The sequence below is a fragment of the Corapipo altera genome, unplaced genomic scaffold (genome assembly GCF_003945725.1).
Source record: "Corapipo altera isolate COAL_440 unplaced genomic scaffold, ASM394572v1 1b, whole genome shotgun sequence".
Taxonomy (NCBI): Eukaryota; Metazoa; Chordata; class Aves; order Passeriformes; family Pipridae; genus Corapipo; species Corapipo altera.
In genome coordinates, this window is record NW_020884881.1 from 8,277,124 (window position 1) to 8,303,929 (window position 26,806).

Genomic DNA, 26,806 nt, shown 5'->3' on the forward strand with positions numbered 1-26,806 from the left:
GTGCAACTTGAGCTTTCAGCTTACCTCCCCCAATACAATAAAGCCTGTCTCCTCTTGGTCTAATGTATGTGCCCCAGCGTGGTGTACAGCCCACCCACAGACCCTCAAAAGTGAATTTCTGATGGCTCATGCCCTGGACATTGCTCTCTGCCAGTCTCTGAGTGGGTGCAGTAGCTGGAAGGGAGGCACAGGGGACTGGCCTTCAGTTACCCTTAAGAATCTAGTTCTCAAGTGACCAGCATCACCATTGGCTCCTTAGCTGCATAATCCAGGTCCTGTGCCACCATGCAGTACCTCACCAACACCTGCCACACAGCTGGGAAGGGGCCAGACATCAGCCAGCTCTGTCAAAGCAGCTAAGGAGTCAACCGATGTCCTCATGCTCCCCAAGAAAAAACCCTCTCCTTTGCTAGGCCATCGTGGGCACTTGCTTGTTAATATTTGTGACATTGGTGCTTTATGCATAACTGTATCTTACAAAGACCACAATAACAACCCTTGGGACCGATGCTGCTGAGGACACCTGAAGTCGTGCTACTGACACGGTCCTCTGGCTCACTGCTGGGTGCCCAGTCCCCCTGCGAACACGCCAGCAAGGGGTGGCAGCTCTTGTCACCTTCCTGTCACAAATCAGGTGCACACTGAAGTGGATGGGCATGAGACATGAGAAACCTCATAGCAGCCTTTGACGCCAGCCTGATCTAGGAACACCTGTTTTAACTTGAAAACACACAACATCCACCCCAAGCTTTCCTGCTCCATCACAGAAACCAGGGATGGGAGAGGACTCCCAGAGCACAGGCAGGCAGGTCCTGACTGCTTTGTGAGTGACTCATAAGGAACACTGCAAACTCAAAGTAAATGCAACGTGTTTTATTTGAGGTTGGAATAAATTACAACTGTAAAGCATATTTTATTGCTTTATAAATCGTCTGCTTTTAAAAGGCATTAATATCAAACATAAACAAAACAAAGACATTCAATTAGCAGTTCAGTTCTCTTAAGCTTCACAAACAGCTCAGTAAGGGGATTTTTTATACGACTGGCCCATAAATTTGACTTATGACATGCACTGTCACCATTCAGACATATTGAGGGGACTGTAGATGTGTTCATTTGCTTTAGGAGATAATTTTTTAATGCAATTTTCTTTAAAATATCCCAGTGATTACCCAGTCCTTCATTCCCTACTCAAATACAAATCCCACTGCTTTCAAAAAGTCCTTTAAAAGATATATGGGGTCTTCTGTCCTTGCAGAAGGAGGGCTTCCAAGTCCAAAGTAGGAATGACTCTGGTCCCAAAGCTAAGTGAAAAACAAACTCCTCCCACTCTAACATACTGAAATCCTAAGCACAAAAAACGTGCCCTCCCATTCTGAAGATTCTTCCAAAAAATTCCTGCATTACCTGAATGAACTGATGTGGAAAATTCATATTTTTATTGTACAGTTATTCCTTGCCTGAGGCTGGTATGAATTTTGCTCAGCACCTGTACTCCTCTAGGATGCAGACCCAGGCAAGTCCAGTCTGCCCTGAGCCCTGGGGGGTGAGAGGGCGCTTATGGGGGCCAGGTGTGCTCAGCACTGTGCAGTATCCCGCCCTGAATGCACAGATGCTATGACACATTGAGCGGGATATCTGGCTAGCTCCAGCTAGATACAACAGGCAGAAAGAAGACCAAAAAGTCACTTCCTCAGCCTCCCAGGGAGTCACAGCTCCTGAATGACAGAAAGGGAATGAACACTGATAAGCAGCTCTCATTCCACCTGTCCCGCTCTGACCCTCTCGCACTGCAAGGGCCACGTGTTCCCCATGCCTCGGCTCCAGAACTGTCTCCCTGAGTTATTCCTGAGCAGGGAGCACGCACCTCTGCTCGGCTGGGCCCAAAGCAGCACCAAATGAGCTGGCCTATGCCCTGTAAAACTCTGAAGAAACAGAAACGGACACTCCAGTCTCAATTAGCCCTTGGAACAACAGAGAAAGTTTGCAGAAAATATCTCCAGGGCAGCTTCTCTTCCTTCCACAAAACTAGCTTTAAAAATAACAAGCCACCAGTACAGAAAATCCTTCTAAAACTGGCTCAGTATCACTCATAAAGTTCTTATTTAGAGAAGTGTTTCTTCTCATACCAGCCTCTAATGTTCTTGCCATGCCTACAAGAATGTGAATAGCTGAGCAAGAGTCTAGAATATTTTACATTATATTACTAGATGGGAATGGTTAAGTCTATCTCTGGATTCAAGAAATATATGTCAAACTTCAAAGAAAATACTATTACATCGATCCTGGTATTATTTCAGTTTTCATCAAAATTTCATCAGTAACATATATATCTTTTGTATGTTTTATGCATAATCTCATTAAAAAACCCCAGCAAAAATACTTTCTTCTACTCAACATGGTTTCCTCAGAAGATGTCTGCTTTATGCCATGAGGGATGGCCAGCTTTGATCTCTGCGAGGTGTACAGCAGATTTCAGATGCTGTATTGTCCATAAAGGCTCCCAGAAAGTCAAGGGCCAGAGCAGAGCTTTGGTGGGATACCTGGAGCTGTACCAAACTGGGCCACTTCATCACTTTTCAGTGTCCTACTCATTCAGGGAGTTGTCAACCCTGGTTCAGCTCCCAGCCACATATTAAAGTGCTTAGTGGGGGAACAATAATGCCCCTTCCTCCACCTCAGATCCTCCTGTGGAAAAGTGGCTGGTTTGAGCTAGCAGGATACGCAGCAGCGGGGACAAGGGCATGTGTATGGTGTACGCCTGATTCACCACATCTTAGAGAAACATAACTCAAAAATGTGCAAGCTTTTTACACTCATCAGTCATCTCATTCATGCTCACTGAGAACAGATTCTTGGCTGACTTCTTTTTTTCCTTTGCAGCTCCAAATTTTGCTTTGAAGATGAGAGGGGGGAAAGCTCGCCTTCAGGGAGAGGGACAAGCAGAGACACTTGCAAATTAAAATGCCTGCACATGTCAGCCACCACAGCAGTGACCTCCACTCTGTTCTTTAGTTTTTTTACACAACTTCTTGAACCTTAATTTTTCAGCCCTTTCAAAAGTTCCCAGGAGCATTCCTTTCTATGTCAGTGGGATGTCTCAGTGGGTGAAAATTACAGCAAAAACTAAAGAAAGGAACAAACTGCTGTCACCAGGATAAGTTACAGGGTTACATTCAAGCCACATATTCTGGAGGGAGCAGACTTATTCCACTTTCTGGTGCAAGTGCCATACCAATCATGAGGCCGAGCACACAGTGAGAAGGAATATGGGCTAATTATTAGTGCACTGGACTAGGATTTGGCAGATGGAGTTAATTCACCTTCCCCGTTTTCGTGAAGTAATCAGAAAAAGGAAACAGTTTCTATTAACTTCAGGATGCTCAAGCATTTCCATCTCAGCAAATGCCCCTAAAATATTTCTCCTCTCTTTAGCAGTGCTTAACAGCTTAAGCACTGCCTTTCTCAGACTGAGAACAACAGACATAAATCTTCTAAGGAATCACACTTCTGGGAAAAAAGAACCAACAAACTTCAGGATCGCTACATCTCAGCTAAGGCTCATTTACCCATCTGTAAAGCCTCTTACCACATCTGATCTTCACTCCCAAGCTGCCCTTCTGCCATGCACTTGCAGCCAGAGAGAGCAGGAGCTCTTAAATACATTCACATCTTTATTTCTAATTCTCCAGGTTTTGCCTCCAGCAAGGCATGCAGGCCAGTACTGTCTCAGGCTGTTCTGTTAAAGCACCTTTTGACTGACTGGGGACCATGTTCCTACTGACTGAAAAGCAGATGGGACAATCAGTGAGTGCATTTGAAAGCAAAGCTGTTAACCAATGCATTTGCTCATGGTGAGGGCAGTGTTCAGCCACTTCACCAAAAAAGGGCAGACATATTAATTAGTAATTACAAAATGCTCTAACTTTTCACAGACCTTTATAAATGCTGAGCATTTTAACAGGCAGGACAGCCTTGCCTGAGAATTCAGTCTATTGTTAGAAACTGACCTTTCTTTCTCCTACAGTCCTTCCTGTCACAAAGTGTCTCATGGAACAAAGAAGTGTCTATGTTGTGATTATACCAATGGAGGAACAGAGATGGATGCTGGCTGGATCAGACACATGGAGCAAATGAATGATTTAGTCAAGCAAAAACTAAGTCACTTGATGCCAGGCCCAGTGCTCCATCCACACCACCAGAGGTTACTGAATAAGGGATATATATAATCCCCCAAAGGAACTGATGTATCATGAAGGGCAAGGAGCCTCTGAAGCTATGTGCAGTGGCATAGAGTACAGCACAAGCACATTACATATTTAGCTCTATCCCTGCTTCTCCATCACGGGGGCAGTGGGTTGGTCAGACAGTTTTCTTCTGATCAGCCTATTATGTTATTTTCTATAAAAATGCAAGTAAAGGTGTGTATACAATTCAGTAGTAGAACAGAAGTCTTGTTTCACATGGGCTGAATGCTTCTTATACCCAGATGAGATTTTTGCATGCATCTGCATACTCACCCAGATACTGCCTCTGCCGTGCTCCATGCCTGAGTTTCATGTCCAGTTGCTCTGTGTAGCAGGCATATCATATGCACAGTAACCTGGTACAAGAGCACATTCTGCAGGCCAAGTCTCAGGTAAAAATTCACCCACAAAACCTAAGTGTATTGGCCATTTCTTGCAGTGAATCGGGCTTTCACTAGGAATTAACATAAGCTCCAATGACTAATCTTATACTCTGTGCACTTGCTTATTTTCTTTTCACAGTTCAACCTCTTTCTTCCTTAATACTAAAATGCTAAAGTCTTACATAGCATTCAGAGCATTATTTTCTGCTGGCTGTGTTTCGCTATGCTCTAAGCCTCTATCACAATGCATGCAAAGGACAATGGCTGAATTTGTAATGCTTTTAACTAAAAAAATACTTTTAAAAACATAAAACATAAATTATTTATTCCTCTTTGTCCATTGTTTTAAGCACTGAGTCTTCTCCCAGGATTTTACACAGTTCATTCAGTCTCTGCTGCATTTTAGGAATTCCTGCAAGCTGGGATTCCAGTCTCTGTTTTTCCTCACTCAGTGATAAACGGATAGCGGTGTCCAACTGCTCGAAACGCCAGCCGCCTTGTCCATCAAACTGCAGCAAGTGAGTGTGGTACTTCCTGTAGTAGAAATTAAAACATTAGCAATGGCTCAGGGAACAGATGGTCCATTTTTGCGAACAAATTTGGATGTCTGTCTCTTCTCAATGGTGCCTCTCAGGAAACTGAGAGGTGTTCAGTCCTGGATCACTGGGCAAGACCTTTTCTTCAATGACTCATCATCCCGGGACAGTCTTGCGTGAGGGATTTGGGTATTTCAAAGTCTGTCACCAGGGCCCCTCTAGGCCATCCAGTGAACTTCAGCAGTGGGTGCCACCTGTAAGCTCTTGGCACCGCTGTGGGCTCCCAGTGGGGCAGTCACTGCCCACATGGCCGGGCTCATGGAGGCCCTCACCTGCAGTGGTGGTTCCCTCATCATCTGCTGTCTCTGGCCTAGGTGGTGGCCTCCCTCCTGGAAACACTGTCTGTGGCTACAGTTGCCTTCACTTCAACTCCATCAGATGCCTTTTTCTCCAGGGCTTTGAACAGCAGTGACAGACACGGTTTGCTTCTCCTCAGGAACGCTAGTCCCAGTTTATTTTATTTACCCGCTTCCTGAGAGATGTCTTACCTCCTTAGTGGAAAATACAGTGAGGCAGGCACAGCGCACCTGCTGCTACTGATAAAACTTGAGTTTGTTCAAATTACACCTCAGTTTGTTCCCTGCATCTTATAAGGCTGGCTAAAGGCACCTTCAGTCCTAAAACATGGTTTGATTTGCAAGGGGCCAAAATAAAAAAGTCTGTGTAGGAGTCACAGATCTTTCAGTAAGTATCAGGGTGTGTGCACTGAAAATATTCAAAGGTGTATATGTAGAGTTTGTCAAGACCTGACAAGACATTTTTCAGGAGATACAAGAGCAAGAGCACAGAGTTCCTTCAGAGCTGCTGGTATGACTGTGTAATTTATCACTATAAATTACAGAAGATGAGATGCATCATAAAACACTGATTATAAATCCCATCCAGGGAATGTGACAGTTTAATAAACTCAATGGTTTATGACACGGGACTCAAAAAAGATTCATCTCCAGACTTACATTGAGCACTTCCTGCATATTATTCTTTGTGACCCCATCTATCCCTCTATTTTTGCCCCACTAAAACCCAAAAAATCAAGAAGCTAAGAGCTGACTGAAATGTCCAGTGTCTGTGTTCTAGGAAAGTTTTAATAAACATTTTGATTAAAAGAGCAAATATTTCCTGGTATAATCTTGAAGACGAGAAAATAGCATGTGAACATGCTTTTTTTACTCTGCAGTGCAGTCCCTGTGAAAGCATACATAAGTTAAAGGTATGCTTGTTTCTGAATACTCAGCATTTCTGTTTACTTCTCCAGAACCACACAAATCACGAGATTTCTGATCATTTCAGTAATACTGTGGAGATTACAAGAGCAATCCCAAGCCTTCCTGAATAGCACTACTACTAGAAAACAAGAAATATTGGTAAGAAACTGAACTCAAAAGATCTTTCTCTAAAGGTCTTTTGAATAACTTCCCTCTTATAATCATTTATGGGTGAGATGCTCTCAAATACCTGTTTTCTTGAGCAGTGGTTTTAAAAAACCACCAAACTTAAACAAAATGAAATATTTCTTTTCTTCATCAGCGTAATTTAAATTATTTTAAAACCAAAAGTCTATGTGAATGGGTTTTTTTGTATCAGAATACTCATTTTTTCTTAACATTTAGGTCTTGATTCAACAAAAACCATTTCCACTGTCACCTACACAGAGGAAGGAGGAATGCTAGGGAAACCGTTCCTTTCCAGAGAAGCAGACACTGATACAATTTTTTTCCTTTGAGGCAACATACTAATAATGGAATTTTTGTCATCAGTTTAAAAAAAACAAACAGTTTGACAGCAGGATCTAGGAGTTCAGAACAAATAGTCTCTGCTAAAGTTATCTTACACCTCTTTGGTCTCATTTTGCCCTTGGTCTCATTTATACATTACTACATTTTTTTCCTTGCAGGGACTTTTCTATACTTAGTACTCCCTCCTAGAATGATGCTTCTCAGAATTCCAATATTTCTTATTTTAACAGATAATCATATTTGAAAGCTCACAAATGCTGCAGATAGAGAACATACAACTGAAGTTAAAAAGCCAGATGTATTACTCCTATGGAAGAACAAGGAATAGTTTAACCACTTGGCAAGTTTCCCATCTTCTCCCCGCACTGGTAAACTTCCCCAGGACACCTCATGTATCTTGTCACCTTTACAGAACAACCTGGTGATATCTGTTGTGGCTGTGGTGTAGACTTATTAATTGCATCTCAGACACCTGCATGCTAATAACTGAAACACATTAAAAAAAAATAAGAGGGAGGAATAAACAAGTTTCAAAGAATTAAAAAAATCAATGCTAAATTAATTTAAATCAACATAGCTGTAGACAAGTTATCTTAGAAAGTGCAGTAGATACTGATTAAACAACTGCCCTAGCAGAAAGAGTAAAGGCCAATCCACTGCCTGTCAGAAAGCTAAAAGCAAGGACCATGATAAAGCCCCAAAGATACTCACCAAAGAGAAGGTCTGTGTGTTATGGAAAGTAGGGATATTCCAGCAGCTTTTGCAGCTTGGAATATCTTTCCTTCGACGTCAATGCTTACAGCACTCGTACATTCATCCAGCAATGCATATTTCGGCCTTTCAAAAGCAGATGAAGAACATTACTCTTCTAGGTTTTGGACAGTATTCCCATGTATGATGTTTCATTGCAACAACAACAGAAAGGAGACAGCTATTTTTGCCAGACAGCTGTCTCTCATTTACAGCTGAAAGCTGGCTAGCAACAACATAAACTTTCCATGCATTATTCAAGTGCAGAGACAACTTCCAGGAAAAATGGGGTTTATTTCCTGGTCCATCTGAGTACACAGTGATCTAAATATTATGTCCTAGTTTGACCTAGGGTTATTTTGTCCTATCAGCAAGTTGGGCAGTAGATACAGCTGACTCAGCAGCTTTCCGTGGACTGCCATGTGTGGACTGGGCTGTCTTTGTGTGCTTGCAGTCTCCAAAAACAAAAGGTTTTGGAGCTTGGCTATCAAACTCCAAGAGCTTCTGCAACAGTCCATCAGATTTCTGCCACAGTTGTAGGAGGGAAGGTGTTTGTGCCTGAGATGTTAAAGAAATTAGTATGTCGAACAGGTAATGTTATGTTGCCAAAAGCAAAGCTTAAGAAACATTGTTCAAACTAAAGTCAAAGCTTGTATGAATAAACAACAAGGTTTATGCAGGTCCTATGCAGCTGTCTGGCAGTGTTGCATATTGCAGATTATAGCCTACTACAGCTCAAATTGTAACAGGAAACCTGCAAAACCCTTCCTCATTTTCAAACGCTAGTTAAGGAATGAATCTTAACACTTACCTGTGGTAAAACATCCGAGCCATGCCCATCCTTTGTTTTTCTCCTCCTGATAAGACATCTTTCCAATCCATGATGGCATCCCAGCCTTTTAAAAGAAATGCAAATAAAATGAGTCAGGACAATGTAAGTTTATGAAGGAAATGCAGCTTCACTTGTAACATCTTGTAAAGAGCAATTCTACTGCAGAAGAGATAGCTCAGGGTTCTGGATCACATCTTCTGAAATACCTCAGTGCTTTTCCACTGGCCATCAACTGGAAAAATGTCCCTCATATCATGTAAATTTCAAAAGTGGAGTTTAACCTTTTTGGTCATGTAGATATTGTCAAAAAACTTTACTTACCGTCTCTTTGAAAAAACTCTTTGACCTGTAACTAATAATTTTATTCTGTCATGTTTGTGTCATGAAACAATTTGCTATTTTTTCTTTAAAGTTATCAGTGGAAATTTAAAAACAAACTAAAATAAATTAAAAAAGAAACCAAAGAGCAGTGCTGGACTGCATTCACCACAGTAGGCAAAGAAAACTGTCAGCAAACTCAACAGAAACACAGCTGCAGACAGAGACAAGCAGCAAAACTGCACAGAGACAGGAGAATCTTCTATACAAATTTCCCACTACCTTGTATTTAGAAATAACCCACAACTGCTATAACAGGGGGTATGCTTATTTAATATTCTGCATGGCCTCTAACTGATGTATTTCTTTATCACTTTCAGATACATGCAATGGGAGCATAAGGCATTTTATCTGCAATTCTAGGGCAGACTGGTGTTCTGTGAGTACTCTGGCATGATTCATTCCCACTAATGAAAAACTTCAAATAACAAACTACCCTACTGAAAATAAGTCTTCAGTCAAACAATCCAGATGTATAGAGTAGCAAAATAAATGAGTTTTGAAAAGGGAGAGTGTGGATGTAGTGAAAATCTGATAAGACATTTCTCTCAACAGATCATCTACTCATGAGACAAGCAGCTGGAGTAGGGCCGAGAAAGAGAACATTTTCCAAATCAGCCCAGAAACACCGTAACTAAAAAGTTAAAACCCCTTTTCTGCCACTGCCAAACTGAAAATAAACATTTGCCAGAAAAGACTATAAATAAGATAAAGCAAAGAGGATGGGCTGTGTCATTTCTGGTAACTGAATAAAGGTGAGACAAAAGGGGCTTGTGAAGGTGCAACAGGCTGGGGATTGTTCTGCCTGTGCTTGGGCTTGATAGGACTGAAAAAACCCTCAGTAAAGCAGGGGGCCTGTGTGGCCAAAATCAGGAATTGATAACTTCAGGCTGAATTTCAAGAATTTTCTCTATATCAAATTGGAAAATATAATGCAATGATTTTTAAATAAATGTGTATATAGTTAGATTTTAAAGCCAGGCATGCACACAGAAGAAAGACATCACCTGTAGTGATCCTACAGTTTTTCCCTATTTTCTTTCCATTCTTGTTTCAGGATCCCAGTGGATATCCTCCCAGGGGCACATCCAGTGCTTTCTATCAGCAGGCTCCAAGTAAAGATGGAGTTGTGTAGTGAATAACTGAATCACCATTTGGATATACTCTGGTAAAGGGAACAGATATACAGAGGCTGCTATTGCTGAGCAGTCCCAGTGCTGGGACACTTTGAGCTTCCAAAAAACACTGTAAAACACCTTTTGGCAAAGGGTTCTAGGAAGGGATGGGAACAGTCCTTCATGAAAGCCATAAAAACAACTATGCTTCTAAATACAACATTCAAGTTGCTGCTTATGTTCTGTTATTTTTAAGCTGAGAATACAGACGAGCTCCAGGGACCAGGATCTGAGCTAGGGTGTGGGTGGGTGTGCATGTGTGCACATGTGCCTGGGGAAGCAGTGCCTGTGTTCATACAGTTTCTTCCTGATCAGCTGGTTTATAAAGGCTTACTAAAAGACAAAAAGGGAATGAAGTTCAAGAAGAATCACAGAATATGCTGATTTGGAAGGGACGCATAAGGATCATTGAGTCCAACTCTCAGCCCTGAACACGACAATTCCCAAGTCACACCACGTGCCTCAGAGTACATGGTGCAGCATGAAGAAGCATTCTCTTGTCAGCAAAATCATTCTATTATTTTCTCTAAAGGTGTAAGATTTACCCTCTTTTTACCAGGATACAATGGTCATCTCTGTGGTCACTTCAACTTACATTCTAACTGAACATGAGAGGTGCATCTTGTCTCTTCCTGCCTAGCTCCCTCCCTGAAATTTCCATTTCACACTTGGAATGCTTCAAACAACAGATAAGGAAGTGAGCATTTTTATATTACCCCTTTTGAAAATTATTTTCTAATGTCTGAACAATTTCCCCTGAACACTTAGGCATTGTAACTCACACTAAACAGACTCCCCACTGTGCACGAACAATAGTGCACCTACTTGTCTCCCGTTTCTTCCTGCTGACATGGCATAGGTCAGTGAAGGTCATTAGCATTCTGGAAATATCAGCCAAGTCAGCAGCTTAGGTCACCCACGGGTACATCCACTTCCCAAATGAAGAAATGAAATGGCTCGCCCATGAACCCAGCACAAACCTCTCAGTAGGTGCAAATACAATCCCAGCTTTCGGAGTCCAAATTCCTTGCCCAGCTTCTTGTTACACACAGCCTTGATGTAGATGTGATGAACACTGGATGTCACAGAAATGCCTTTTGCAGTCAGTAAGACAAAGAGCACATATAATGTGCTGGGGCACACTAACAGCAAGAGAAATACATACAGCTGTCTGCAGAAACCACTGATAGCCTCATGATACCAGCATCTCATTTTCTTGCATGGTTTCTTTTATAATTCCTTTAATCTCAGTTTTCTGAAGGAAAACACAAGCTATATTTCGCAACAAAAAAATGGTTACACCTGGGATCTGTAGCCCTCTGTATCTTTCATCCTTCTGAATACAAGGATTTCATGCAAGACAGAGCATTCAGCTGCCATGAAAAGATATGCTTAAAGTTTCCTTTTTCCAGATTTCCATTCAAATGTGCCTTATCAGACATGGACTGGAGCATTATCTGACAGAAGAAAGGCTAACAGCCAGAGAGTCCACCCCTGGTGAATTTTTGGGCATGGAAGCCTCTTGCACAGTGTATGTTCTGAGCACTTGTCCAAATGGAAGAGAGCCTGGGTGCTGTGCAGGATGAATATGCAAGGGCAACCCAGAGCTGAGGAAGGAACAAAGAGACCACCAATTATATGAACCCCAGCTCAGCATGACACTGCAAGGATTTGTGTCTCTGAATTGCAGAGCCACTGGAAAAGCTGGCAGAGCTCTTCCAGAGTTCCTGTTGGTACCAGTAACAAAAGTAAATCCAGGACTAAAACAATCAGATGAAAAAATGTCAAAGAGAGGAAATGGGCTTGTCTGTGTGTTTATATGTGGCCTAGCACAAAGGTTCCCTGGACAAGACCCAAAGATATGACAAATGTGCAAAATAATGAGGAATAATTATAATCTGGGGTGCTGAGAAACCATAAACAGGTTGAACTTGCTCAGTAATGTCATCAGCCCTAGCCAGACAGGCCCGGTCATGCATTCACTGTGCTGCTACACGTACTCATGGCTCCGCTTGTGTCACAGGCTGTTGGCAGCCTAAGGCTGCATCACAACTGACACTTGCTAAATGTACATGGATTTTCAAAGCAGGCCAAAAGGAACCACCTTAGATATATCCACAGCACATCTCCATGATATTACCCCCGAGTTCTGGACATGCTTTTTCACTACCCACGCTGAATACAACCTTCTTTGCTACCCACATTTTGTATGAAATTATGGTTCTGGTAGAGCTAGCAACTTTGCAAGTGTTGAGGGGGCACCTTACTGACAATATAAAGGTAAGTAACAAAACAGCATTCCTCTAATATCCAGCAGGTGAGAAAAACATTAGTGTGGACCTCAGGAGGAAAGGAACTCTGCCTCCAGCAGCAAGGGGGGGTACTGTCAACAGCCACTGCACTGGGTTCTTCGAGGGCTTGGGCTCAGTGACATCCACAACAGTGGTGGTGGAGAAGGAGACTGTTGTTTTGGTGGATTTGATGTATTCTGTTGATACTAACTGAAAAAAGTTTCACGAGGGTAACACCGAAGCTAAATGCCAAAAACTGGGCTATTAATTCTTGTAACCATTCTATTTATTTCTAACTGGGTCAAACAGTATTGGTAGAAAAAGCAGAATTTCTGTCCCTGGCTGCAACAAGGACAACGTCAGGCTCTTGTTGGCTACTTTATACTTGGAATGTGGTGACCCTTGTACTGTGCAATGTGGAAGTAATTCAGCTAAAGACAATAAAGTCACGCCAGAACAAATAATTTGAGTCAGAGTTGTGTACTTCTGGCTCCATCTGGCTTTTTCATAACTGCCCACAAAGAGCAGAACACAAAACTGCAAAGCATCAGATTATACACACAAGACTTTCGTGGTCAATTAAAGTACAAGAGAGTCATGCCCTAAGGAGCCTGTTGCCTGGTTGAGGCTTAATGCTGCAGGGGATAGGAGAAAAGGGAAGAGACAGAGTTAAGGCTCTGAAGGAGAAGAGAAATAAATATTGAAGAATTATATTAGATTTCTATAACTTAATGATTGACAGATAGTTCACTCCATTCTTAGAACAGTTAAGGAAATGGTTCAAAATAGCATCGACATATCCCATATATCCACATGGATCTGAGTAACTAAGAATGATTTCTTTTTTTTTTTTTTCAGATGTAGTACATTTTCCAAAAGTGTATATAATATATAAATAGAAATTTGCTGGGAATTTTTCAGCAAAAAGTTTTTCTATTTTAAAATGCCAGTGTCTGTCAAGCATCAAAGCAGTTTGCAGAAAGAAGAAAGGTGGTTTGGGGCAAATCCTTTGTTCTACAAGCTTTATATAGGATTTTTCACTATTTCACAAAGAATAAAGCTCCATTTTTAATAAAAATAATTTTAGTTTAAAAGTAATATTTTAATTAAAAAAATAAAATAAAAACTGGCATTAGAAATATTAATCTGTGTATAAACAAAAAATTTCAATTGTTCACTTTCAACAAGTATTTCTCTGTCCTGCTAGTTCAAAAAAACCAGAATATGAGTCTTTGTTCCAGACCAGGGCAGCTTTAAAAAATATGTGAGCATATAAAACCTGAGTAATGCGTCAAATCATATGTCAAGGCTTTCCTCTCTGCTCCTACCTTGGCACTTGTCTCCTGCAAATGCTCAAGGAGAAGAGGGAACAAGTAAGTATATTATGGTCCTAAAAACTTCTGGTATGTGGTAATCTCCCTTCCTGTTTTCCGGCTTTGCCCCTTTCTGTCACTTTAGATCACAAAGTATTTAAGACACGTCTGTTTGTGCGAACTTTTGCACAGTGTGCCCCTACCCTGAGCTTCAGTAGAGCACCAGTGAACATTAACAGTGTCCTCCAGACTTTTTAATAGATTGTGTGTGTTGTGCATGTGCAGTCAGACAGGCAGAAGAGCAAAAATGGGGTCAGCAATAAGTACTTTCTTTGGCAGAGAAAGCAGAGCGAGACTGATCCAAACTTGGGGTTTCAGCTTGGCAATACAGAACAGTGACTCTGGCCAAGGCTCTTGTATGTAGCACAGTAACTGCCCCACCATCAGTTAGATGCTCCAGCTGCAGGGTCAGAAACCACAATGATGAACATTCAGAGACTGCTGGGGGGATGGTTTTGGCTGCTGAGGGTTATGTGTTGTTCAGTGCATCTACAAGTACCAATATACAATGAATGCACACTCCACAGTAACTTCTTGCCACTGGCAGTTTAAGTGCTCCTCCTTTTCCAGCTCCCTAACACTTCCACTTGTTCTGCAATCTGAGCACTTCACCAACTGAAGCAAATGGCTCAGGAACACTAACAGGAATAGTTATAATGTCAGTGCAGGGAGTAGAGGCCGTATCTGCAATTATTCCGATCACTGAGTTTAGCTCTCTGCCCACTTTTTCAATTCTTGTGTCATAAGATCAGATCTGATGAATCAGAATGATGGCAGATTCTTATTTTCTATTGCAACTCAAGGGCAAGCAGTCATTATCACATTCTTAATAAAAAAGCATTAACCTATGGAAAGATGAGAGTCTAACAAAAGGATTGCAAGGTGGAGTATACAATTGTTGCTATAAACAATTACAACCCCCCACTCTAAAATGTGCAGAAAAGACACTGCAGTGTCCATTGCATACTTCAAAAATAAAAGACACCTTCTGCCCTTTGATCAGAGCAACAGGCTGCAATCCAGAAATGGGAATTTAGACATTGCCTTGGGATTCCCAGTGGCTGAAGCTCTACTCTCTATATGATCCTGAGAGTAATCAAGCACACACATTACAAGGCAATGCTCCCAAAGTACCTGCTCAAAAAGGAGTCTCTACAGCTGGCAGAGAGAAGCAGGGTACATTCAGCACTCGCATATCAGCCCCTTAGAGTGGTTTAAAGATCTTTTTTCTTTTCTCTAAATGTTACCAACTTTGTCCTGTGTCTGTTTTAAAAGCATAATGAAGGGGAGGAAATTGAAACTAGAGATTAGTGGCTGGTAGGAACAGAAGGACAAAAATTACTGCTATGCTTGGGAAAAAAAAGCCACGAAATTCTCCAGTTACTTAGACACAAAAGAAAACTTTAACATCTTGATATTTATAGTGCCATTGTATTTACACTGTCCCCTACTCTGAGAACAAACAATGCTGAGAACACATGGCAACTTAAATAGCAAGCAGTAGATGGCAACACTCTACTGCCAGCCAGTGTTGTTTGGTTATTTTTAACTTGCTCACTCTGGTGGGGTGGTATCTGACACTCCTTCTCATGGCACATACTCCTGCTGATCTCACAAACCAGGGAGGTGAAAGCGGATCTGACTCTCCATTCACACGCTTTCAAGTTTATGTAGTCAGTGACATTACAAGATATTAAGACAGGTTACATTTTCTAAGAAAATGATGGAAGGTCAGTGATCTCACAATACCAGGAAAAGACTGGCCATTACAAGAGAACAAGGATGTGATGTTCAGCTTGGGCATGGATTTACTGGAGAGGGGAGGAGAGGAGCACTCAGCTCTTCTACCTCCCTTAGCATAAGTTAGCAACAACCATGTGGCTGTGCAGCTCCCAAAACCACAAAAGACCTGGATCCAGTTTTGCCAGTTCAGTTAGTAAAGGTCAGTCACACTAAGATACACATGCAAGGAAAGGATTTTGTAAAGCTTTTTACAAATATATGCAATTTACCTCCTTCTCTTTGAACTATGTGGTACAGGTGAACCATCTGCAGAATAGACTCCAAATCTTGGTCTTGGTAGCCTTTCTCATGCATGTCATCCACTGAGTCTGGATAGATGACTTGATCACGTAGCGTTCCAATGGACATGTAGGGCCTGAGATAAAATACAGAGAAACTGGTAATGTGAGGCTGGCTTCCAGGGAGCACATCTTGCTGATGCTCTATGAGCAGAGTATAATGCTTTAAACACCACGTTGCTAAAACTGGATTTATCCAGTGGATGCATTGTGGTTGAACACTTTTCTAACCTTACCCTAGGGACAATGTATTGTTTCCACAATAGTTGATTACTGGGTAGCAACAGGAGTAGTGCTAGCATGGAAACACAATGACAGATCAAGCAGAATAAATATCCACTTTATAGTCCATTCTGAATGCCTTCACTTGGAATCAGTGAAATTATGCTGTATTCAAGGTTTGATACTCTAAGAGATTTAGAAATTGATTTAAACACTCACATGTTAAAAACAAGTTGTAACAAAAACATTGCAGCTCAAACTGGGAAAGAATTCCATGGTGCAGGAGACACCTGAGTCAGGCACTGAAAGCCTTTGCACATTACTATTCCGAAGTGTAGAATTGTGACCAGGCACAACTTAGCTGGCTCTAGAAGGCTGTGTAACACTTCTGAATTGCAAAATAGCATACATTAGAGAGGCTGGTCACATTAAACCTCCCAGCACCAGCCTCCCTTTGCCAAGCACAAGGCTGTGCTGTATGTGAAGCAGCTTCTGAATCACCATATGTCCAGACCAGGTAATACTTACTTAAAACAAGCTGTCTCCAATTTGAAGCCAGAGTTCTCAGTCATGGTTGTGTCTCTGGAATGGCTATGGACAGTTTCCACAGTAACATGAGCTGTGCTCAGCCCAGGGCCCAAAAATCCTCCTAGTCTCAAATAAAGTAAGCTGAAAGAACAGCTTCACAGCTTTCTAAAAGATACCAGGCCATTCAGGCTAGGATAGCAAGATACATCTATTTGACCATTTCTTTTTTGCTCCTTTTCTAAGGATTTCTTGTGAAGGACAGATCTCCATCCTGTCCCACAGATACTGCTGATAGCTCTTGGAAGCTAGAAACACTCCAGGGACAGTCTGTGAGATTCTGAGTTTGGAAGGGAAGGCCAGAGCCAAAGAACAGTCAGCCTCCAGACTCTGTCTTGTTTTCTCTGCCAAGAGTTCCACTAACTCCCTCTGGGTTCATCTGCTAAAACAATGCCGGTCTTATTAAAGCTGTGGTGTCAGGGGATGATAGAGAGGAGCAAACAAAACTGGGCCAGCAATGAGGAGGCTTTAAGGCAGCTTGCTCTTGCCACCAAGAACTGCTTCCAACAACTTCACAGTGGACTGACAAGAGGTCAGTTTTCTTCCCTAAAGTGCTCTGGACCTGTGTGGTGGGAAGGTCTCAGCCATGCAGAGGCTTTGCCTGGCAGAGATGTGAAATACCAGGGCAGATTTATTCCCTTCCCTTGAAGGGGTCTGCAGAAGGGGCAGATTTACCTGTTGTTATTCTGAAGTCTCTAAAATACACCACAGAGTAACGTGAAGGAATTCACAACTCAACAAACGAAGAATTACGGAACTAAAGCTGCAATATGAACTAAAAGTCAAATGCAAGCTGGTATCAGCTGCAGTGGTTTTCGTGCTGCAAGCATGCATGGTGAACTGTCTGTACCTGCTCATAGTTCAACTACTTTCACGACTAGCTGGGTGAGAGTGGGAAGGGCAGGGGTTCTGAACTGCTAGCAAATATTTGGTCATCTCCCTGTTGTGGCAAGCACCCACATGGAGCAAAACCAGAACCACAAGTCAAACACAAGCACTGCTGCTCCTCTTTGCTCACTGTTCTGCCCTCTGCTTATTGTGGGAAGACTGTTGCTCTGGGCTGCTGCATGAATACTAGCACCAAGTGCAGTGAACCACTTACATTTATTGGGATATTGCAAAATTTCAACTCTAAATATTAAGTAACTTCATGAAGTAACAATATATTACATTTCTATAGTGCTCTCCATCTATAATCCCAAAGGGCTTTACTTGTATATGCAGAAATCATTTCACTTGCTCCAGACTGCTGCCACCTCTGGGACAGAAGACAGCAGCTCCACCTGTACTCAGAAAGGTTTAAATCAAGGTTGTGGGTAAGACCGTGTAATTTAGGTGAAACTGCAGGTAAGGGCAAGGAGGACAGAGTTATCATGTAATTTGTCTGGGGTTTTAATACCTTACTCTTGTGAAGTATGATCCTGTAATGACTAGCAGCTCTGAGATTTAACCTACAGCACAATCAGGAAGGCAATGCTCAAAAGCACTGTGCCAGGACACTTGGTGCCATGCTGTTTACTGAGTCACCAGCACTGCTTCCTGGTACAGCTGGATTTTCCTTGTGGCCTCCCATCTAAACACACCAGTACTATCAAGCATGACTCTCCCCACCTAGTCCGTGAAAATTAAAGAAAAGCCCAGCCTGCAGTGGAGTAACAAATCCCATCAATTACTAACTAGCAGAGAAAAGAATGGCTTATGGTTACAGGTCTGCCCTGGGAGGTGGGAGAGCATGTTCTGCTCCCCCCATCTCACAGGAAGCCACTCGTGTCCCTGAGGGGACACTTCATCTTTCTTGGCATGAGATTTCTCATTTTGTGCTTCAACTCTTGACAACAAAGAGAAGCACCTCTGTAGCTGATTTATGTCATTCATTTAAGGGTGGGGATGGATTGCTACCTGGGGGGTCTTCTCTCTCAATGGGGGTCATAGCCCAGACAACTTAGATAATTAACCTCTAAACTGCTAAAGTTAGATGAAATCTCAACTAACTCATACTTTCATAATCTCAGACTAAACCAGAATTCTCTAGCTGTAGCTTGAAGACAATAACCTCCTTACGTACCACAGGTGCCACAAAGTTAAATGCACTAAAACCTGTTAAACATCAGATGTTATTGTAATTGAGGTTACATGTGTATGATAGACATTAAACAGTAAGAAGTACGGGTAACTGGATACAGCAACAGTGAAATTTTGGGTTTGCCAGTAAGCTCCTTGTTAAAATCCTGTTTTCATTAATTTTTTAGCAGTTCAAGCAACAAAAACAGTCTTTTTGTCCTAAAGTAATACTCGAGTCTAACTGAACTGAATTGATTTCTGATGGAGTTTTTCCTTTCAGCCACAATGTCTGGGTTCCAGTTTCAAAGAAAGCACTCTTACAGACTCCAAAAGCAACTCCTCTGCCATGCTGAGGTCATGTCTTTGATGGTAATAGCTCTGCAATGGTTTTCTTTCTTTCTCTGCTTTCTGAAAAAAGATTTCTACGCTGCTTTTGAGATACAGGATTTAAGATCAGCAATTCTTTTTTAAAGCTTTGGTATCAAACCTCCAGAAAGTTAAGAAAACTTACTCGTTCTTGCCCAGTTTTCTGGAACATCAAGGCATTTATTGGAAGAGACACTTTCAGTTCTCATAAACTGATGCCTTTTCAGTCAGTTTGATGGCTTTATTACATCACTAATTTTAGTTTGGTGCACTTAGCACTTCACCTTGTAGCATTGTAACTTGTAATACTGCTAGAACTTGTAGTTCTCCTAGAAACAAGGAATCATCCCTAGGGTTTACAGTTTCCCCCTTGCAGTGCAAGAGGGGAAGAAAGATGATACCAAGACATGCTGCAATCTGAAGCCTGTGGTATGGACAATTCCCCAGGGCCCTACTGACACATGACATTGTGTACAATGCTGGCAAAATAATAGAGAAATCATATGGGAGGAAGAGCAAGTGTTGCCAATGATATGGTCTCTTTGTTGCAATTGCTTTGGGAAGGAAGAAGGGGACAGGTGCTACAAAACCTAGTACAGTACATACCAGTCACTTGTCTTTCCACACAGAGGACTTGCATGCTGGAGCTGTTAGGCACAGACAAAAAGGTATACTGCAAATTCAAAGGACCTGTAGATACACAGGCACACTGTAGCCAGGCTCTACTAACATCTAGTAATGCTCTGATGTCTTGAAGAGCAGAGGACTTCACACTTTTGGGTAGCAAGTTAAGGAAGATGACTTGCTTAGATGCCAAGAAATTTCTGCTCCAAAATCAGAACAAGCCATATCCACCTGAAATATTTACAAATACTCCCTGAATGTATTCAAAGGTGTTTTCATCTTCCATGCAAAATAAACTGCGCTGACAGAAATTATAATCTGTTCTGACATCCACAATCTTATTTTAAAGAATTACAGCAACTAATCAATATGGATTTTAAGAGTCTCTGAAGCAATCTGAATGATCAGAGTCTTAACTCCAAGCATCCCGGAATACGAAAAGGACCAAAAATAAACCTTAATTAAGTGTCTGGCATCAGAAGTTAAAGGATATTAGTCCAATGTAACTGCCCAAGGAACTGCTTCCAGGTACAGTCTAAAGCTCATCTCACCTTCCTTGGCACAGGCTGTAATTAACACTTCCTCCATGGAAGGTGAAGTCTAAAAAATGTGGCTCGTTATTCTGAGACCCATTTGCATGGCCCCAACTGCGCAATTCACACCTGATTTGCCATTCACTGTCCAAGTGTGTTTGCAGTAATGATGGCACTATTATTCTCATAGATATGCAAATTTATGTGGGAAAATTATGTGCAATGCAACTATAAACACGTGACTGACCCATTTTATAAGCTTCTGTTTCTGGCTGACAAGGTGCCTGTCTGATGCATCCAAGCAGGAGAGAAAAAGGGGAACACTACACCTGGGATTCTCCTTTTCAGATAAATTGCAGCTCGGATTTTCAAAGGAGATTGGGATGGCTTCAGAGTGCAATTCAGAGTGCTTGCTTTGACAACTAAAATAAAATGTATTCCAAATTTAGGCACCTCTATTTAAGAAGCTGATACTGGAGCCCAAGCCCCAATCAGGGAAGTATCTTCCTCAGAAACTTGGAAGATCTTTAGAAGTCAGGCCTTGCACTGAAGAATCGCCAGTCCAGAAAGCCAAATGTTGTCTAATCCCCCGAAGGTCCAGCACAGCATGGAATATGAGAGCAACAGTTTTAAGTCCAGCACAAACCACTGCAGCTACTAGAGATGCAAGAGAAGGGGCTATATGACAAGTTTACTGTTAGCAAATCTCTTCAAAGAACTGGTTTCAGGCTAAGTTCTTGTCAGCTTGCAGGACATCAAATTGCTATTTTTCTAGGCTACCATCCTGGCTAAAGAGGAGTCAAAAGGAGGGCACCTTCTAATCTTCCCATTGAAGCAAGGAAACTACTGTTAAGAGGCAGGAACCACATGTCCAAAGAGAGAGTTATTGGAAAGAGCCTAATTATATACTATACCAGTCAGAGTTCTCAACTGAAAGGAAGGAGATTTTAGTACCAATTTCTTTCTCCCAATGTTCTTTAATATAAAATGCAGCAACTATGCTAATCCTTCAGTAGCACTGTAAAAACATATTAAAGGGGATTCTAATCTTATTTTGGTGCCTGCTCTCAGGAGAGGACTTGTTAGAGATAAATGAGTTAAATTTTAGCTCTCAGTTTGGCACCTAAACTGCAGTAAGAGGCAGAAGATCAGACACACATTTATATCTAGAGATTCCTATAGGTTAACTCTAGGTGGCTCCCTTTACCTACTACATACATATTTTGAATCATTTTCCAAAAGCTCAAAATCTCTCCCTGATCATCTTGGGAATCCACACATTTTGAACATTCCATCACCTTGCTTGCCAAGATCCTAATTTTTAGGAGCTGTTATACTTTGTCTGCAATCACCTCAGCAAAACTCCAGTTCTTGCAATGCTCCTGACTTAGATCAATGGTAAAAACTCCAGTTTTCAACAGCAGCAAAGCTTGATCTACAGTGATGCTCAAGAACAAATAGCCTCCACTAATTAAAATGGACTGAATTCTTAATAGTTCTTGGATGACATTAACAAAATAAACAGCAAAAAATATAATTGATGGCACCACCACTACAACTTAGAGAAAATAAAATGTCTTGAATGAATGTGAATTAAGTTCTTTTTAAGTATCCACTACTCTCAAACAGAAGGTGGTATCACCAAAAAGTTAAAAAATAATAAACAATATTTATCAAAATTTAAAAAAACACAAGAGGGTGAGTTTATTGTACTGTGTCTAGTTCAAGGGATTTTAGGGCCAGCTAAATTTTCAGCAACCCTTATAAATATATAAATAATTGATCTTTCTTTAAAATAGCCTACATTGAACTTTGCTCTCCACTCATACAGAACTAGCCATGAACATCCGCTAAATATTTCAGATAGATAGTCACCTGAGTGGAATGTAATCAGCTTATGGCCACTAACACAGTTAACAGGAAATTAAATGCACAGTATGAAAGGCTGAATTCTCAATGCATATATTTAGAATCTGATATCAAAGACTGAAAAAATCACACTAATCACACTGTGGCTTTTTTTGCAAAGAAGCTGTGCACATCTCTGCAAGAAAAGAATCCGGGAGGAAATAATAAGCAAAGAGGTAAAAGAAGCCTTTAAATTAAAGTGCTATTCATGCTCAGGTATCATCTCATCTCATGATTATTCACCATTACTAAAATCACGTACAATATTACTAGAACTGATCAGATGTCAAAATGCGTTTAAGGTGAACAATTCACATAATTGTCCAGTTCAGTCTGTTTGTATCCTGTGACAAAACACACGTATAATTAAAATCAAACCCCAAACAAATTCTACAAAATACAAGCAGCCAATGCATTCTGAAATAATTATACCTCTTGCAATGAATCATTCAAATCACAGAACGTGCTAAGCTGGAAGGGACCCACAAGGACCATTGAGTCCAACCCTTAGCCCTGCACAGGACCATCCGCAAGAGTCACACACCATGTGCCAAATGCTCCTTAAGCTCTGTCAGCCTTGGTGCTGTGACCAAGGAAAAATATGCTCCTTTTCTTAAACATACAGTGTTTATGTATGTTTAAGCCCAGTCTTTTCATACCTCTGGCAGTACTGATGATAAAAGGATTATACGGATTAATGATCATAAAGACCAATGATCTGAAGAAAGCACAGTGAGCTGTTCTGGACAAGACTCTAGCCTGCCAGTCCCACCAGGCACACACCAGCATAAGAGGTGCTTCTGATTTTTATCACAGCAATGTAACACAATGACCAAGGCAGTTGGGAAGATCCCAAATTATTCATGGTTTTGTAGATGAGAAGTGACACCTTATTTCACAGAGAAGAGGAAGTGCAGACAGTGAAACCTCTAGAGCAGAGGGTGCTTTTGCTCTGGGTTTCTACAATGCTTAGTTTCCCATGGCACAATTTTTCCATGCCCTGCAATATGAATACACAAGTCGTACTAGACCAATAGTATGTCTGCAGTGAAACACCCTGCCAACAAATGAGAAGTCACACACTGCACTGACTTTCTTCTCTTAGCTGCTGTGAAACACTGCATTACACAGGATAGAACATGACAGAGACACACCATGTATATGGATACATGGTTATAAGCATTATTGGTACCAGACATTGCTCCACAAGGGAGTCGTAGTAATCTCTAGCTGAAACTAAAATTGATAGAATATAATTAATGCAAAATGTTAGGCAGATAAACAAGCCTGAAAAATTCTTCCCTCTTGGGAAAGACACACTTCCATCTAAGCTAAGCAGGTGCGCACATGCTGAACTGCAGAAAAAAACCCACCTGCTATCTGTTCCCATGAGACCATGACATAATTAATGTCTCAAGAACAATGAACTGAAAACCCAGAGTTCTGGGGACTACTCAGCATTGTTTGCAGAAGAGACTCATCTCACCTAGAAGTTACTCATACAAGTCTGAGTTAGTCCCAAGATCTCTTGGTAGTCAAGGGTGTCCTCTAGTGAACTGGTCCTAGAACACAGGACGAACAGCTGCAGTGATCCGAATGGGAAGGCTGTGGTGTATTAAGGAGTCAGTGATCTACAGAACAGTTGACCTGAGTGGCCGTAGGCTTGTGCTATACTTAGCTGCACTGTGTAGGGTTGTGCTGCACATACAGCTTGGCCTTCATGCCTGTGCTATGCTGCACTTATCTCCTGGGTGCAGGATAAACTTTGTCAGCTAATCACCATGGAGGAGCAAGCAAGCAGCTCCCACTTGGCACGAGCAATTACACACCCGTGCATCCTTGTCTTTATCTCGAAGCAAAGCAGCCATGTTCTCATGGTGACATCCTTTGGTTTGACAATAGAAGTGACAAATGGTTTTTTTTACCTCTAAGAAAAACCTACCAGAGTGCTAAAGACCATAATGCTAAGGAACCTTAGCATGGATAGGACCAAGTGTAGCATGCTATGCTGTGACTAGAGGTCTGTCTGATGCTGCAAAATGCTGGGTTCTTAGCATCTGATGGGATGCAAGTACCACAGAGGCTGATGAAAGGACTGGAGCATCCCTCCTATGAGGAAAGACTGGGGGATCTAGGACTGTTCAGCCTGGAGAAGAGAAGGCTGAAGCACGTATATAAATACTTGAAGGGAGGGTGCAAAGAGGACAGAGCTGGGCTCTTCTCAGTGGTGCCCAGTGACAGGATCAGAGCTAATGGGCACAAACTGAAATAGGAGACACCACATGAGCATCTGGAGACAATTCTTCACTGTGAGTGTGATCAAGCACTAGAGCAAGTTTCCCAGAGAGGCTGGAAGGTCTCTATCCTTGGAGATATTCAAAAGCCCTCTGACATGGTCTTGGGCAAACAGCTTTAGGTGGCTCTGTTTGAGTACAGGGGTTGATCAGATGACCTTCAGAGGTCCCTCCCAACCTCAACATTCTGTAATTTTGTGATTATCTATGCTATCAACTTATTCCTTATCTCTAATAAAAGCTATTTTAATTAATGCCTTAGAGTATTTATACCTTTCTCACTGGCATGAACAATGGATGCTTTCATTGGTGCACTGCAACAGCAAATCACCTTCCAGAGGTAGACAGTTCACTCATGATAAAGCTCACACAAGAATGTCTAACTTTTAGCTGCCTAAATAAACAAAGACAAATTCTACCTTTGGTGTATGAGTTCATAGCTTATTGCTTTAACTTGCTGGGGATAGGGGTTGAACACCTCTATAAAAGAAATTACTAATGGCCTTTTCTCTGGAGGGTGGGAAGCTACTAGTGAAAATGGATTTGTCTCCAAGAAATGCAGAACAGAATCACTGTGCTGAATTGAACTCATATTTACCTTGGAAACCACAGTGAGTTGGAGGAGGAACAGAGGGTGAAATCGTCAGCCTGAAGGCAGGCAAACACAGAACTAGAACCTAAGAATGTGTCTGAGCAAGCAGACCATGGAGAGGCTGGGAGAAGGCTGAATTACCTTGGAGCTGGGACACAGTTCTGGAGCCCAGGACACAGGGGCAGGCAAAAGGCAAAGCCTGTAGAGCATGAGAAGAACTACCATCTTCTCTTCAAGAGGAACGTGTTGGCTATGTCTACTATCTGGATTTTTAAAAGCATAGGGCACTGTAACTGAGTTTCTGGTTGAAAACTATGGTACAAAAGAGAAAATACTTCTTCCCAGGGAATTGGATACACTTGTTATTAGAGCTTTCAGCTGTCCTTCTCTCACAAAAACCAACATCCTTTCAGTCTTTTCATATCAAGCTTTTTATGTCAGGCAGATTTTGTAGTTTGTGTTCCCCAGTGTTTCCCAGTATTATGTAACCAAATTGCTTCTCATAATTTGATATGCATAAGGCTTTTGAAGCATGTTTTCTGACATTCCTGGGTAAAGTATTATTGAAATAGTGAACACTTGCCATTCTGTACATCTGTCAAAGATCCTTTGTTATACAGTTGCAACATAGGGCAGTTAAGGTAGAGGTAACTGCTCAAGCCAGACACAGCAATGCCATTTCTCTGCAAAAACTAGGTCATGTAAATGCGACCCCCAGATTACTCCCTAACACTGCTAAGTTACACAGTGTTCTCAGTTAACATGTAGGTGAATTTGTTTCCCTGGCACTGCTATCAGAACTAAATTTTAAAGGCAAGGGAAGCTGTGGATGCCCCATCCCTGTAAATGTCCAGGGCCAGGCTGGATGGATCTTTGAGCAACCTCGTTTAATGGAAGGTGTCCCTGCCCATGGTAGCGGGGTGGAACTACATGACCTTTAAGGTCCCTTCCAACTCAAGGCATGCTATGATTCTCTGAGCTGTTTGCATCAGCAAAACTATCCTAACACAGATTAAATAGATTGCAATTGTTTTGCGGGATAGGTCCTATAAATACCAACCATGTAGTCAGCTCCTATAATCTATTGATGCCTTTGTATTTATAAAATGCTTGTCAAGACTAATCTGACAATGTAATTTACAAAAAGTTCAAAGTTTATTTTTCCCAGCTTTTAAATGAAGTTCCATAAACAGTCTGGCACATACATGGATGCCTCGAAAGGTTGTACAGGTAACATGTAACTATTGGTGCTGAATGAGGACTTTTCATACTCAATATTCTATCAAAAGGACCAAGTGGGGGTGGAGGCATTGCAAGCTCATGCTGGCAAGAACATGGTGTCCAAAATACATTATGAAACACAGAGCAGCTGATAGTAGAAAAATTCCTGCAATTTGCATCCTCACAGACAAAAATTTAGCTCTTCTGTAACATTGAGGAAAACATTTCAAAAGAACATAAATGGAGGAAGGTCTACATATTAGTGACATCCACTCTTGTGCAGGAGCCAAAACAAGATATATGTGCTTAGTACTGAAGCAATACTCAAAATGGGAGGGATAGCACCTTATTTACAAAAATGGATTTCACCTTTTAGTTGCATGCACATTATGGTATTTAGTCAGACTTGCAGCTGACAACATTTTACATCACACCTCTGTGTATCTGTCACTTGGAAGGAATGCAATGAGTTTCTGAGTGGATCTTAATCTTCTGAATTATCAGGCTGTATGGATCACAAATAAAAGGGATTTGGCTTGCACCAAGTTAAATGATCAT

The 26,806-nt window shown here is 41.5% G+C and overlaps 1 protein-coding gene across 1 annotated transcript in view; it reads right to left on the bottom strand.

Annotated features, from left to right (window-relative positions):
• Positions 1-852: 852 nt before the first annotated feature.
• Positions 853-26,806, bottom strand: part of ABCD2 (ATP binding cassette subfamily D member 2) — a 45,592-nt gene continuing 19,638 nt past the window's right edge. The window contains exons 7-10 of the mRNA XM_027640011.1: positions 15,774-15,919; positions 8,524-8,608; positions 7,674-7,799; positions 853-5,164 (exon numbers count right to left, since the gene is read on the bottom strand). Of these exons, the coding sequence (XP_027495812.1) occupies positions 4,954-5,164; positions 7,674-7,799; positions 8,524-8,608; positions 15,774-15,919 (568 nt within the window). The 3' untranslated portion in view covers positions 853-4,953. The remainder of the gene's footprint in view (positions 5,165-7,673; positions 7,800-8,523; positions 8,609-15,773; positions 15,920-26,806) is intronic.